Source organism: Oncorhynchus gorbuscha, linkage group LG03 (genome assembly GCF_021184085.1).
Source record: "Oncorhynchus gorbuscha isolate QuinsamMale2020 ecotype Even-year linkage group LG03, OgorEven_v1.0, whole genome shotgun sequence".
Lineage (NCBI taxonomy): Eukaryota > Metazoa > Chordata > Actinopteri > Salmoniformes > Salmonidae > Oncorhynchus > Oncorhynchus gorbuscha.
This window is the reverse complement of record NC_060175.1, coordinates 102,451,974-102,468,656: the sequence shown is the minus strand read 5'-3', so window position 1 is coordinate 102,468,656 and position 16,683 is coordinate 102,451,974. Positions and strand designations below refer to the sequence as shown.

Sequence of the window (16,683 nt, the reverse complement as noted above, 5' to 3'; positions counted from 1 at the left end):
AATTAATAACCATACATGAATAAAGATAATGAACGATTGAATTTGCTAAACCGAACCTCCAATCACTGAAGCAGGTCATCAACACACCACTGTCACTGTTTTCATGTTACTATGACAACAACGTTTTCTACCCAATCAGCTTTGAGTCCTTCCTCATAACAGCTGAATTACGACTTCCCAGTTGTTTCTACATGTGAGCATCACTGTCAACAACATCATGTCTTGTCGACTCCTGCGGTCACTGTCAAGAAAATGAACATAGAAGTTAGCAGAAATATATCTGGGACAAGGCTGCACAATCACCATCATCATCGTCATCATCATGAGCATCACAACAGTCACCTATCATCATCGTTGACATGACTGTGTTCACTGTTTAATTGTTGAGAGACTCATGACCCATGTCCTCTCTTTGTTTCAGTGTTGAGACTCATGACCCATGTCCTCTCTTTGTTTCAGTGTTGAGACTCATGACCCATGTCCTCTCTTTGTTTCAGTGTTGAGACTCATGACCCATGTCCTCTCTTTGTTTCAGTGTTGAGACTCATGACCCATGTCCTCTCTTTGTTTCAGTGTTGAGACTCATGACCCATGTCCTCTCTTTGTTTCAGTGTTGAGACTCATGACCCATGTCCTCTCTTTGTTTCAGTGTTGAGACTCATGACCCATGTCCTCTCTTGTTTCAGTGTTGAGAGACTCATGACCCATGTCCTCTCTTTGTTTCAGTGTTGAGAGACTCATGACCCATGTCCTCTCTTGTTTCAGTGTTGAGACTCATGACCCATGTCTTGTTTCAGTGTCTCCTCCTGCAGTTCTCCATAAGGTCACGACCTGGTGTGACCTTAGATGACCTTTCATCTCTCACCCTCGATCTCGGCTACAGCCGATTGGCTCCTATAGTACACACAGAATGTGGCAACAGCTGAGTGGAAACACTCCACACATGCACTGGTCATAAACAGGTACATTTACTGACACGCCCACGTCACCTGACCTGTAAATCCCTGACACCTGTCTTACACCTGTACACAGTCCTCCAATAGCACCGCCTCCTCAACCTTCTTCTCTCAACTCCCCTTGTCTCCCCTTCCCACAGAGGGACTAGGGTACACTTATAGTATACACTGTTGTCTCCAAGCACCCTTTCATTGACTTCAAACAGGAGGATAAGAGTTGAGTACCATGGTTCATTCTCTTTCTTCACCTGGCTGGTGGAGCCCCCTGCTGTACTGGTGGAGGTAGTGTAGCTAGATTACGTTACATTACACGGTAGTCTCATACTCCATAACCTCCTTGGGTTTGCTCAGACTGCGGTATTGGATCCTGGGCGTGACCAGGGAGGTGTTCTCCAGGACCAGGATGGTCTTCCGCAGCCGCCTGTCGATGAAGTGGGCATCCCAGGCAGGGTACCTTTTTCTGGGAAGGTCTATCCGGATCACTGGCCCCTCTGTCCTGAGGGGCCAAGGGGCCAGGGCCGGAGAGGTAGTGGCGGTGGATCTAACCTGGAACACAGCTAGATCTCCTGGTACCACCTCGCCCCGATCCGCACCTGCAGTCCTAGTTAGAGTCCTAGGGGGGCTGGTGACCACGTCTGGAGGGGGGAGGGGTGATGCCTCGGCTGGGGTCACACAGGACTCCACCATCAACCCCCCGTCCTCCACACATCCCCCCCACTGAGCCGCGGACACCGGCCCGTCAGGGTGCAGGAGACAATAATACCCCAACATGAAGAAGATCCCCAGAGCGTAGCTACAAACCACCACACACACCACGACGAGGGCGTAAAAGTCCGAGGTGTTCGGCCCGCGGTAAAGATACCACGCCGCGATGAGGGACACGTTCTCTACCAGAGTCACCGTGTGATAGAGCCACATCCTGAAGCGAGCGCGGCCCTCCTTGACGTTGAACCAGCAGAAGATGTAGACGATGCCCACTACCATGTTATAGATGATCTCCTCCCACTTGGACATGCAGAAGTCTGTCTCCCCCTGGATGATCCAGAACGTCATGAGGCACCAGTGGCTCACGACGAAGATACCGAAGTAGAGCTGCAACACAGAGACGTCGACATAAAAAAAAAACAGCTCAACGGTTGCAAAAAGTCACGTAACTTCCTGAAAATTCCCAGGTTTTTCCTCAAATCCCACTTAGAGGGAATAAACAGGAAATCCAGACTCCTCTAAATCAGGATTTCTAAAAGAAATGGGAATTTGTGGAAAGTTACCAGAATTTGGCAACCGTACCCAGCAAGAAATTGAAAATAACCTGCAATTAATGATAACTTTGTTTAAATGATGGAAACAGACACTTTTCTCAGTGCATGTTCTGTGTGGTGTGTAAACCTCTTACCTGGAACACAGAGGCGAACAGGGCGAAGGCGATGGTCCTGGCCCCGATGGTGAAGAAGTGCCACAGCATCTGGACAATCACAGCCTTGTAGGACATCGGGAGCTTGTCATCTCTGGAGTCCCTCAGAGTCTTCTGGTAGGACGCTATTATCCAGGCCAGAGAGACCAAGGAGGCTGAGGCAGAGAGACCTGGAGAGAGTGGGGAGGAGATATGAGAGAGAGATTTGAGAAAGAAAGGTGTTTGAGACACCATCTGGTAGGATGTTATCATCCAGGCCAGAGAGACTAGAGAAGCGAGGCAGAGAAACCAACAGATGGGGACAGAGAGGGATGAGGGGTACGAAGGATGTACATTCTTTACATGACTGGACTCTGTTGTTTTTATATAACTGCCTGTACTACGGTTCCTCAATTCTGTCCTCAGAAACACACATTACATAACCTCATCGAAGTAGACCAGACCAGCGAGCCCTCATGCTCAGCCTAAATAAAGTAGACTAACCCAGCCTAGACTAACCCAGCCTAGACTAACCTAGTCTAGACTACGCCAGTCTAGACTACCCCAGTCAATACTACCCCAGTCTATACTACCCCAGTAGTAGATGTCAAACCATGCCCATGTCTATACTACCCCAATCTATACCACCCCAGTCTATAGTACCCCAGTCTATTCTGCCCCAGTCTATACTACCCCAGTGTATACTACCCCAGTCTATTCTGCCCCAGTCTATACTACCCCAGTCTATAGTACCCCAGTCTATACTACCCCAGTCTATAGTGCCCCAGTCTACAGTGCCCCAGTCTATAGTACCCCAGTCTACACTACCCCAGTCTATTCTGCCCCAGTCTATAGTGCCCCAGTCTATACTGCCCCAGTCTATAGTACCCCAGTCTAACATCAAGGCGGTGGCCCGTTCCTGTAGGTTCATGCTCTACAACATCCGCAGAGTACGACCTGCCTCACACAGGAAGCGGCGCAGGTCCTAATCCAGGCACTTGTCATCTCCCGTCTGGATTACTGCAACTCGCTGTTGGCTGGGCTCCCTGCCTGTGCCATTAAACCCCTACAACTCATCCAGAACGCCGCAGCCCGTCTGGTGTTCAACCTTCCCAAGTTCTCTCACGTCACCCCGCTCCTCCGCTCTCTCCACTGGCTTCCAGTTGAAGCTCGCATCCGCTACAAGACCATGGTGCTTGCCTACGGAGCTGTGAGGGGAACGGCACCTCAGTACCTCCAGGCTCTGATCAGGCCCTACACCCAAACAAGGGCACTGCGTTCATCCACCTCTGGCCTGCTCGCCTCCCTACCACTGAGGAAGTACAGTTCCCGCTCAGCCCAGTCAAAACTGTTCGCTGCTCTGGCCCCCCAATGGTGGAACAAACTCCCTCACGACGCCAGGACAGCGGAGTCAATCACCACCTTCCGGAGACACCTGAAACCCCACCTCTTTAAGGAATACCTAGTATAGGATAAAGTAATCCTTCTCACCCCCCCCCTTAAAAGATTTAGATGCACTATTGTAAAGTGGCTGCTCCACTGGATGTCATAAGGTGAACGCACCAATTTGTAAGTCGCTCTGGATAAGAGCGTCTGCTAAATGACTTAAATGTAATGTAATGTCTATAGTACCCCAGTCTATACAGCCCCAGTCTATACTGCCCCAGTCTATACTGCCCCAGTCTATACTACCCCAGTAGTAGATGTCAAACCATGCCCATGTCTATACTACCCCAATCTATACCACCACAGTCTATAGTACCCCAGTCTATTCTGCCCCAGTCTATACTACCCCAGTGTATACTACCCCAGTCTATTCTGCCCCAGTCTATACTACCCCAGTCTATAGTACCCCAGTCTATACTGCCCCAGTCTATAGTGCCCCAGTCTATAGTGCCCCAGTCTATAGTACCCCAGTCTATAGTACCCCAGTCTATACTACCCCAGTCTATACTACCCCAGTCTATAGTGCCCCAGTCTATAGTACCCCAGTCTATAGTACCCCAGTCTATACAGCCCCAGTCTATACTGCCCCAGTCTATACTGCCCCAGTCTATACCGCCCCAGTCTATACCACCCCAGTCTATACCACCCCAGTGTATACTACCCCAGTCTATACTACCCCAGTCTATAGTACCCCAGTCTATAGTACCCCAGTTATACTACCCCAGTCTATAGTACCCCAGTCTATAGTACCCCAGTCTATAGTACCCCAGTTATACTACCCCAGTCTATACTACCCCAGTCTATAGTACCCCAGTCTATAGTACCCCAGTCTATACTACCCCAGTCTATACTACCCCAGTCTATAGTACCCCAGTCTATACTACCCCAGTCTATACTACCCCAGTCTATAGTACCCCAGTCTATAGTACCCCAGTCTATAGTACCCCAGTCTATACTACCCCAGTCTATACTACCCCAGTCTATAGTGCCCCAGTTATACTACCCCAGTCTCGACTACCCTCTGTTTGATTAAAGCAGCATCATGATCGTTATACAGTGCACGCACACACACACACACACACACACACACACACACACACACACACACACACACACACACACACACACACACACACACACACACACACACACACACACACACACACACACACACACACACACACACACACACACACTCTTGATCTGACAGAATTGGAAGAGTTTACTTTGGATTTTTCTAAAAGGCCTGATGTCTGTTGTCATCATCTACTTATTAAAATTACATTAAAAGACCCCTTTTATAATTTTAGAGTGTTGCTGCTATTAAATTTTTCATGCCTTTAGACGGGATTCATTACTAATTGGACATGAGATTAAATTATTAACATTTTTGCAAAATTAATATTTAATCAAGTTAAATGAGGTCTTCCGTCTCGCTGCTTTTGAGTCTCCTGCTATGGTCTTATTAACATGTCTAATATGTTAATTAATCCTGTTCTTCTCCAGAATGAATAATAGATCTCATGTTCTCAGACTCCAACAGACTCTTTAACAGAGACAGAGGCACACAAACAACTTTTAAAATTATTACATTTGTGAATTCTTTCAAAGTTATGAGAGAAAATAAGAAGATAACATTGGAATCCTTTAACAGTGTGTGTGTGTGTGTGTGTGTGTGTGTGTGTGTGTGTGTGTGTGTGTGTGTGTGTGTGTGTGTGTGTGTGTGTGTGTGTGTGTGTGTGATCTTGCAGCTCTGTCATTTCTTCAGGAATCTGTTGGTCTGTTTTCAGATCTATCAGAACTCAGGATAAGATCCAGACGCAGACAGCTAGAGTCACAGATGTTTATTGACCCAAACAGGGGGCAGGCAAAAGACAGGTCGAGGGCAGGCAGAGGTCTGTAATCCTGGGCAGAGTCAATAAGGTACAGAACAGCAGGCAGGCTCGGGGTCAGGGCAGGCAGAGGTCTGTAATCCTGGGCAGAGTCGATAAGGTACAGAACAGCAGGCAGGCTCGGGGTCAGGGCAGGCAGAGTTCTGTAATCCTGGGCAGAGTCAATAAGGTACAGAACAGCAGGCAGGCTCGGGGTCAGGGCAGGCAGAGGTCTGTAATCCTGGGCAGAGTCAATAAGGTACAGAACAGCAGGCAGGCTCGGGGTCAGGGCAGGCAGAGGTCTGTAATCCTGGGCAGAGTCAATAAGGTACAGAACAGCAGGCAGGCTCGGGGTCAGGGCAGGCAGAGGTCTGTAATCCTGGGCAGAGTCAATAAGGTACAGAACAGCAGGCAGGCTCGGTGTCAGGACAGGCAGAGGTTCGTAAATGGGTCAGAGTCAGGCAGGTACAGAACGGTAGGCAGGCTCGGGGTCAGGGCAGGCAGAATGGTCAGAACTGGGGGAAACTAGGAAACAGACTTGAGAAAGCAAGGAGACGGGTAAACACGCTGGTAAGACCTGACAAGAAAAACTGTCAACAGACAAACAGAGAACACAGGTATAAATACACTGGGGATAATGATCAGGGTGTGACAATATCAGGTGGATCAACTCTGTAGCACCTTAAGATATCTGTCATTCTGTTGTCTTTGTGTGTATGTTTGTTCAGCTCCTTGTTCCAGGAGGTTTAGATTATTAGAAGGATTGCTAGATTAGACATTTCCAGACCCACACACACCAACTTTGACCGAGGTCACAGAGAACTAAAAATCAGTTTCACACAGAAAGCCAGTAAAACGTTTCAACTCACAACCTAGACAAATCTAAGGTAAGTTTATATCTTCCTCAAGGCTCTGTTCTCAGACCTCTTCTGTTATCATCTTGTACTGTAGGCCTCTTAGTGATGTTGTTCGGGACCACAGCCTCGATTTTCCTCAGCTACTTGGTCACAACTGTACATTTCAATGAAACATTGTGAATCTTCCCTTTCGCCTGGACTGGTGGTAATACAGAAACATTTGTCATTCAGCTGTGGCACCACTGTTGTACCCACCAAGATGACTGTTCCGTTATGGTTATGTGTCACTGCTAAAATGATAACTTACAGTGGGGCAAAAAAGTATTTAGTCAGCCACCAATTGTGCAAGTTCTCCCACTTAAAAAGATGAGAGGCCTGTAATTTTCATCATAGGTATACTTCAACTATGACAGACAAAATTAGAAAAGTCGCTCTGGATAAGAGCGTCTGCTAAATGACTTAAATGTAATGTAATGTAAAAAAAAAAATCCTACAATGTGATTTTCTGGATTTTTTTTCTTCTCATTTTGTCTGTCATAATTGAAGTGTACCTATAAATGATGTAGCAGTGAATCGGTTTAGGTCTTGGTTTAGGTCTTTAGGTCTTATCTGACCAACAGAACATAAGTATGTAATGTTGGTGATGTTCTGTCAGAGGCCAAAGAAATATCCTGTTGAGTACCGCAATTTAGGGCCTCTCTTATTTCTTATATACGTTAACTTCTTGGTGACATTGTCATGTTTGTCATTTATTATCATGTCTTGTCCCTGTGCTCCCCATTCTATTCGTTTCCCTCTGCTGGTCTTGTTAGGTTCTTTCCCTCTTTCTATCCCTCTCTCTCCCCCTCCCCCTCTCACTCTCTCGCTCTCTCTTCTCTCTATCGTTCCGTTCCTGCTCCCAGCTGTTCCTATTCCCCTAATCATCATTTAGTCTTCCCACACCTGTTCCCGATCCTTTCCCCTGATTAGAGTCCCTATTTATTCCTTTGTGTTCCGTTCCTGTCCCGTCGGTTCCTTGTTTAGTATTCACCATGCTGTGATTGCGTTTCGCCCTGTCCTGTCGTGTTTTTGCTGTGATTGTGTATCGCCCTGTCCTGTCGTGTTTTTTGCCTTCATCAGATGCTGCGTGTGAGCAGGTGTCTCTGTCAACTACGGCCTGCGCCAAACCTGCAGTCTGTTTCCAGTTATTTCCCTCTACAGACTAGAGGATTTCTGTTATTCCCTGTTTGGACTTAAATAAACTCTGTTTCTGTTAAGTCGCTTTTGGGTCCTCTTTCACCTGCACGACAGAAGGAACCGACCAAGGAATGGACCCAGCGACTTCAGAACACTGCCCATCCAAGGAGCCATGCTCGGCAGACACGAGCAGGAATTGTCTGCTGCTCGCCATGCCGTGGAGAACCTGGCCGCCTCAGGTTTCTCTCTGGACAGTTCCAGAGTCTACGTCTCGTGCCACCTGTTACTTCCTGGCCTGCCGAGCCTCCAGAACCTAGGGTTAATAACCCACCTTGCTACTCCGGGCAGCCCACTGAGTGCCGCTCCTTTCTCACGCAGTGTGAGATTGTGTTCTCTCCAACCCAACACATACTCTAGAGAGAGAGCTCGGGTTGCTTACGTCATTTCACTCCTTACTGGCCGGGCTCGAGAATGGGGCACAGCTATCTGGGAGGCAAGGGCTGATTGCTCTAACAAGTTCCAGAACTTTAAAGAGGAGATGATCGGGTTTTTGACCGTTCAGTTTTTGGTAGGGAGGCTTCTAGGGCCCTGGCTTCCTTATGCCAAGGTGAACGGTCCATAACGGATTATTCTATTGAGTTTCGCACTCTTGCTGCCTCTAGTGAGTGGAACGAGTGCGCTACTCGTTTTCTGAGGGGCTCCACGCAGTGGTTAAGGATGAGATTCTCTCCCGGGAGGTTCCTTCAGATGTGGACTTTGATTGCTTCGCCATCCGCATAGAACGACGGGTAGATCTTCATCACCGGGCTCGTGGAAGAGAGCTCGCATCAACGGTGTTTCCTGCTCCGCATCGCAACCATCTCCTCCTCTGGCTTTGAGACTGAGCCCATGCAGCTGGGAGGGATTCGCATCTCGACTAAGGAGAGGGAACGGAGGATCACCAACCGCCTGTGCCTCTATTGCGGAGTTGCTGGACATTTTGTTAATTCATGTCCAGTAAGAGGCCAGAGCCCATCAGTAAGCGGAGGGCTACTGGTGAGCGCTACTACTCAGGTCTCTTCATCTAGATCTTGTACTATTATGTCGGTCCAACTGACCGGTTCGGGTGCTACATGCAGTGCCTTGATTGACTCTGGGGCTGAGGGTTGTTTCATGGACGAAGCATGGGTTCGGAAACATAACATTCCTTTCAGACCGTTAGACAAGCCTACGCCCATGTTTGCCTTAGATGGTAGTCATCTTCCCAGTATCAAATTTGAGACACTACCTTTAACTCTCACAGTATCTGGTAACCACAGTGAGACTATTTCTTTTTTGATTTTCCGTTCACCGTTTACACCTGTTGTTTTGGGTCATCCCTGGCTAGTATGTCATAATCCTTCTATTAATTGGTCTAGTAATTCTATCCTATCCTGGAACGTTTCTTGTCATGTGAAGTGTTTAATGTCTGCCATCCCTCCCGTTTCTTCTGTTCCTCGTCAGGAGGAACCTGGCGATTTGACAGGAGTGCCGGAGGAATATCATGATCTGCGCACGGTCTTCAGTCGGTCCCGAGCCAACTCCCTTCCTCCTCACCGGTCGTATGATTGTAGTATTGATCTCCTTCCGGGGACCACTCCTCCTCGAGGTAGACTATACTCTCTGTCGGCTCCCGAACGTAAGGCTCTCGAGGATTATTTGTCTGTGTCTCTTGACGCCGGTACCATAGTGCTTCTTCTTCTCCGGCCGGGGCGGGGTTCTTTTTGTTAAGAAGAAGGACGGTACTCTGCGCCCTGGATTATCGAGGGCTGAATGACATAACGGTTAAGAATCGTTATCCGCTTCCCTTATGTCATCAGCCTTCGAGATTCTGCAGGGAGCCAGGTGCTTTACAACAAGTTGTAACGCTTTACCATCTCGTGCGCATCAGAGAGGGGGACGAGTGATTTAAACTCCGTTGGCATTTTGATAGTCGCCAATGCGCCAGCTGTTTTTCAGGCATTGTTAATGATGTTCTGAGAGACATGCTGAACATCTTTGTTTTTGTCTATCTTGACGATATCCTGATTTTTTCTTCAGAGATTCATGTTCAGCACGCTCGACGTGTTCTACAGCGCCTTTAGAGAATTGTCTCTACAGCTGAGAAGTGCTCCATGTCTCCTTTTTCTGTTCCGTTATTTCCGCTGAAGGCATTCAGATGGATTCCGCTGGTCCAAGCTGTCAGTGATTGGCCCGCTCCAAGGTCACGTGTCGAGTTGCAGCTTTAGGTTTCGCTAATTTCTATCGGCGTTTATTCATCGGGTCAAGTTGCTGCCCTCTCACAGCTCTTACTTCTGTCAAGACGTGTTTTAAGTGGTCCGGTTCCGCCCAGGGAGCTTTTGATCTTCTAAAAGAACGTTTTACGTCCGCTCCTATCCTGTCCTGAATATCATTGTCGAGGTTTTGTTTGGCGTGGGAGCCATTCTATCCCAGCGCTTCCAGTCTGACGATAAGGTTCATCCTTGCGCTTATTTTTCTATCGCCTGTCGCCATCTGAGCGCAACTATGATGTGGGTAACGGTAACTGCTCGCCATCCGTAGCAGGCAATGGGACAGTGGTTGAACTGCTCCTTTTGTCGTTTGGACAGACCATAAGAACCTTGAGTACATTCTGCCAAAACTTAATGCCCGTCAAGCTCGTTGGGCGTTGTTTTTCGCTCGTTTCGAGTTTGTGATACCGTCCGGGTAGCAGGAACACAAGCCTGATGCCTTATCCCGTCTGTTTAAAACTGATCCCGTGATTCCTATGGGCGTGTTGTCGGGTTAACAGTCTGGGGAATTGAAGGACAAACAAGCACTCACGCACACTGCGTCGCCGCGCGCTTGTCCTAGTAACCTCCTTTCGTTCCTGTTTCCACTCGCCTGGCTGTTCTTCAGTGGGCTCACTCTGCCAAGTTAGCTGGTCATCCCGGTGTTCGAGGCACTCTTGCGTCTATTCGCCAGCGCTTTGGTGGCCGACTCAGGAGCGTGACATGGCTGCTTGTTCGGACTGCGCGCAGACTAAGTCGGGTAACTCTCCTCCTGCCGGTTCTCAGACCGCTCCCATTCCTTCTCAACCATGGTCTCACATCTTAGACTTCATTACCGGTCTGCCTTTGTCTGCGGGGAAGACTGTGAGAGCCAATAAACGCAGGATTAAGAGTCCAAGGTATTCTGCGGCCAGAGAGTGTGGCTTTCCACTCGCAACCTTCCTCTTACGACAGCTTCTCGTAAGTTGACTCCGCGGTTCATTGGTCCGTTCCGTGTCTCCCAGGTCGTCAATCGCTGTGCGTGCTTCTTCCGCGACATCCGCGTCCATCCTGTCTTCCATGTCTCCTGTGTTAAGCCCTTTCTTCGCAATTGTCTTCCCTCCCCCTCCCGTCCTTGTCGAGAGCGCAATTTACAAGGTACATAAGATCATGGACATGCGTTTCGGGGACGGGGTTCACCAATACTTAGTGGATTGGGAGGGTTACGGTCCTGAGGAGAGGAGTTGGGTTCCGTCTCGGGACGTGCTGGACCGTTCACTCATCGATGATTTCCTCCGTTAGGATTCATTCGAGTGCGCCAGGAGGCGCTCGGTGAGTGGGGGGTACTGTCATGTTTGTCATTTATTATCATGTCTTGTCCCTGTGCTCCCCATTCTATTCGTTTCCCTCTGCTGGTCTTGTTAGGTTCTTTCCCCTTTCTATCCCTCTCTCTCCCCTCCCCTCTCACTCTCTCGCTCTCTCTTCTCTCTATCGTCCGTTCCTGCTCCCAGCTGTTCCTATTCCCCTAATCATCATTTAGTCTTCCCACACCTGTTCCCGATCCTTTCCCCTGATTAGAGTCCCTATTTATTCCTTTGTGTTCCGTTCCTGTCCCGTCGGTTCCTTGTTTAGTATTCACCATGCTGTGATTGCGTTTCGCCCTGTCCTGTCGTGTTTTTGCTGTGATTGTGTATCGCCCTGTCCTGTCGTGTTTTTTGCCTTCATCAGATGCTGCGTGTGAGCAGGTGTCTCTGTCAACTACGGCCTGCGCCACACCTGCAGTCTGTGGCCGCTTCTCCAGTTATTTCCCCTCACAGACTAGAGGATTTCTGTTATCTGTTTGGACTTAAATAAACTCTGTTTCTGTTAAGTCGCTTTTGGGTCCTCTTTCACCTGCACGACAGACATGGGGCAGTATTTTCACGTCCGGATGAAATGCATGCCCAAATTCAACTGCCTGCTACTCATCCCCAGAAGATAAGATATACATATTATTAGTAGATTTGGATAGAAAACATCGGAAGTTTCTAAAACTGTTTGAATCATGTCTGTGAGTATAACATAACTTATTTAGCAGGCGAAACCCCGAGGACAAACCATTCAGATTGAATTGTTTTGGGGTCACTCTCTTTTCAATGGGTTTTCATTGGGAATCCAGATTTCTACGGAACCTTCTTGCAGTTCCTATCGCTTCCACCGGATGTCAACAGTCTTTAGAAATTGGTTGAGGTTTTTCCTTTGTGTAATGAAGAAGTATGGCCATCTTGAACGAGGGTCACTTGAAGTGTACTGTTAGATAGAGACCAGAAAGCTACAGTTTGTTTTCTTCCTGTATTGAACACAGATCATCCCGTCTTCAATTTTATCGATTATTTAAGTAAAAAAAAATACCTAAAGTTGTATTGTATTACAAAAGTAATTTGAAATGTTTTGGCAAAGTTTACAGGTAACTTTTGAGATATTTTGTAGTCACGTTGAGCAAGTTGGAACCAGTGTTTTTCTGGATCAAACGTGCCAAATAAATTGACATTTTGGATATATATGGATGGAATTAATCAAACAAAAGGACCATTTGTGATGTTTATGGGACATATTGGAGTGCCAACAGAAGAATATCGTCAAAGGTAAGGCATGAATTATATATTGATTTTTGCATTTTGTGTCGCGCCTGCAAGGTTGAAATATGCTTTTCTCTCTTAGTTTACTATGGTGCTATCCTCAGATAATTGCATCGTTTGCTTTCGCCGAAAAGCCTTTTTGAAATCTGACACATTGGCTGGATTCACAACAAGTGTAGCTTTAATTTGCTATCTTGCATGTGTGATTTAAATGAAAGTTGGATTTTTATAGTAATTTATTTGAATTTGGCGCTCTGCATTTTCCCTGGCTTTTGTTCAGGTGGGACGCTACCCCAGATACAGTAAACTCCTGCTTTATACTGATGACTCAGCCATACTGGTATCAGGGACAGACACAGTTTACATAGAGGAGACCCTGAGTAAGGTATTGCATTACATTATAGATTGGTTGTCTGAATATTTTCGATTTTGTTTGGAACAAAACATAGATTGCTTAGGGCTGACGAGATAACGGTAAACTGTGCAGGCAAGGAGATTGAATCTAAAACAAGTGATTCTAAAACAAGTGATTCTAAAACAAGTGATTCTAAAACAAGTGATTCTAAAACATGTGATTCTAAAACAAGTGATTCTAAAACAAGTGATTCTAAAACAAGTGATTCTAAAACATGTGATTCTAAAACAAGTGATTCTAAAACAAGTGAATCTAAAACAAGTGATTCTAAAACAAGTGGTTCTAAAACAAGTGAATCTAAAACAAGTGATTCTAAAACAAGTGATTCTAAAACAAGTGAATCTTTGTGTGTCCCAAGATCAATTCCTTTCTGGAGACCGAATTGCTGCTAAAATTATTTTAAAATGGCAAACAAATGTAAATGTTTGTATCGTTAACGCTAGATATTTTAACATTAAAGTTAAGAAACTGCTCGTCTCAACCTTGACTCAGACCCCCAGGACCCAAATAATGTTATCAGGTATATGCTGAATGTCCCCCCCCAGGACCCACATAATGTTATCTGGTATATGCTGAATGTCCCCCCCCCCTCCCCCCACACGCTCTAGGACACACATAATGTTATCTGGTATATGCTGAATGTCCTCCCCCTCCCCCCACACGCTCTAGGACACACATAATGTTATCTGGTATATTCTAAATGTCCCCCTTAGGACACACATAATGTTATCTGGTATATTCTGAATGTCCCCCCAGGACACACATAATGTTATCTGGTATATTCTAAATGTCCCCCTTAGGACACACATAATGTTATCTGGTATATTCTAAATGTCCCCCTTAGGACACACATAATGTTATCTGGTATATTCTAAATGTCCCCCCTAGGACACACATAATGTTATCTGGTATATTCTGAATGTCCCCCTTAGGACACACATAATGTTATCTGGTATATTCTAAATGTCCCCCTTAGGACACACATAATGTTATCTGGTATATGCTGAATGTCCCCCTTAGGACACACATAATGTTATCTGGTATATTCTGAATGTCCCCCTTAGGACACACATAATGTTATCTGGTATATTCTAAATGTCCCCCTTAGGACACACATAATGTTATCTGGTATATGCTGAATGTCCCCCTTAGGACACACATAATGTTATCTGGTATATTCTGAATGTCCCCCTTAGGACACACATAATGTTATCTGGTATATTCTAAATGTCTCCCTTAGGACACACATAATGTTATCTGGTATATTCTGAATGCCTCCCCCCTAGGACCCACATAGGGGTACAGGAGTTCCGGGAGGTGGGCTTGTTGCCTTTGGAGTCCAGAGTGGACCCACTTAAACATAATCATATGTTTAACATCTTAAATGATTGATCCCCCAGATTACGTGAAAAACCACATTGATATGGTCTGTAACCAACACAGGCACAATACCAGCGCTAATGTTATGTCTTGTAAAATCCCAAGTGCATACAGTATTGAGCATGTTTTTCCATACAGGCATTTGTCTATGGAATAGCCTTCCCTTAGAGATCAAGCAAAGAACAAAGTAGAAATAGCTTTAAAAAACAGGCAAACGATTTCATTTGGACAAGTTTTGTCTTCAGTAAGATAACTCTTCACTGCCCCCTACTGCTGGTCGGGTGTATTGATTTGAAGGATCGGGTATGACGTGCAATTAATAGATTGTTTTAATGTGAAATGATTTATAGTAGATTTATTTTATTTTTTTGAAGTTAGGGAAAAATGACAGTGAATAGTGTCACCTTTTAGGACGTCGATTATAAATTAATGTATTTATGGCGGTTTGCAATTTTCTCTTGTCTTTTAATCATTATATGTGTTATTATGTTTTTAACCGTCGAGGATCACTATGGAAACAAGCGTGTTAATGAATACTTTCAGGTGATATCCACATTCTGTTGTATATGCCAAAATAATTTCAATTCAATAGCTATTTATTTATTCCACATTATCCCACTTTTTTTTTTTTGGGGGGATTTTGGCAATGTCAGTCTGTCATTGCCATATTAACATCTCCATCAGTGTCATCAGTATTTTCCTTCCAAATTGTCCCTCTAATCTTCTGCCTTTGTGTATGCTGACAGACTTTTGGCGCTATGCTCTGTGCTGCGATGTTTGATTCAATTAAGATTGGCTCTGCTCGTCGTGCTCAGTCCAAGGATGGCGTTGTCGTGTGTGTGTGTGTGTGTGTGTGTGTGAAGAGATTTCTGTCCATAGCTAATTAAGAGATCTCTGTATCTGTCTGGATCGGGTGCAGTGTGTGTGTGTGTGTGTGTGTGTGTGTGTGTGTGTGTGTGTGTGTGTGTGTGTGTGTGTGTGTGTGTGTGTGTGTGTGTGTGTGTGTGTGTGTGTGTGTGTGTGTGTGTGTGTGTGTGTGTGTGTGTGTGTGCAGTGCATTAGGAAAGTAATTCAGACCCCTTGCCTTTTTCCACATTTTGTTACGTTACAGCCTTATTTTAAAGTTATGAAATATTTTTTTCTCCTCATTAATCTACACACAATAACCTATAATGACAAAGTGAAAGCAGGTTTTAAAAATAAAAAAACAGAAATACCTTATTTATATAAGTATTCAGACCCTTTGCTATGAGCTCAGGTGCATCCTGTTTCCATTGATCATCCTTGAGATGTTTCTACAACCTGATTGGAGACCACCTGTGGTAAATTCAATTGATTTGACATGATTTGGAAAATGGACACACCTGTCTATATATATAAGGTCCCACAGTTGACAGTGCATGTCAGAGCAAAAACCAAGCCACGAGGTCAAAAGGTATCAAACTCCAGGCTGTAGTGACGCCACAACACTGCAGTGCCTGAGACCGCTGCGCCACTCTGCCTCCATCGTTCTTAAATGGAGGAAGTTTGGAACCACCAAAACTATTCCTAGAGCTGGCTGCCAAACTGAGCTCCTGGGAGCTCTACAACATATTTAACAAGACTCCTGGGAGCTCTACAACATATTCAACAAGACTCCTGGGAGCTCTACAACATATTTAACAAGACTCCTGGGAGCTCTACAACATATTTAACAAGACTCCTGGGAGCTCTACAACATATTCAACAAGACTCCTGGGAGCTCTACAACATATTCAACAAGACTCCTGGGAGCTCTACAACATATTCAACAAGACTCCTGGGAGCTCTACAACATATTCAACAAGACTCCTGGGAGCTCTACAACATATTCAACAAGACTCCTGGGAGCTCTACAACATATTCAACAAGACTCCTGGGAGCTCTACAACATATTCAACAAGACTCCTGGGAGCTCTACAACATATTTAACAAGACTCCTGGGAGCTCTACAACATATTCAACAAGACTCCTGGGAGCTCTACAACATATTCAACAAGACTCCTGGGAGCTCTACAACATATTCAACAAGACTCCTGGGAGTTCTACAACATATTTAACAAGACTCCTGGGAGCTCTACAACATATTCAACAAGACTCCTGGGAGCTCTACAACATATTCAACAAGACTCCTGGGAGTTCTACAACATATTCAACAAGACTCCTGGGAGCTCTACAACATATTTAACAAGACTCCTGGGAGCTCTACAACATATTCAACAAGACTCCTGGGAGTTCTACAACATATTCAACAAGACTCCTGGGAGTTCTACAACATATTCAACAAGACTCCTGGGAGCTCTACAACAT

The 16,683-nt window shown here is 45.8% G+C and overlaps 1 protein-coding gene across 1 annotated transcript in view; it reads right to left on the bottom strand.

Annotated features, from left to right (window-relative positions):
• Window positions 1–772: 772 nt before the first annotated feature.
• The window catches only part of LOC124018037 (XK-related protein 7-like), a 46,531-nt gene continuing 30,620 nt past the window's right edge, over window positions 773–16,683 (bottom strand). Inside the window, exons 3-4 of the mRNA XM_046333290.1 lie at window positions 2,350–2,537; window positions 773–2,048 (exon numbers count right to left, since the gene is read on the bottom strand). Of these exons, the coding sequence (XP_046189246.1) occupies window positions 1,263–2,048; window positions 2,350–2,537 (974 nt within the window). The 3' untranslated portion in view covers window positions 773–1,262. The remainder of the gene's footprint in view (window positions 2,049–2,349; window positions 2,538–16,683) is intronic.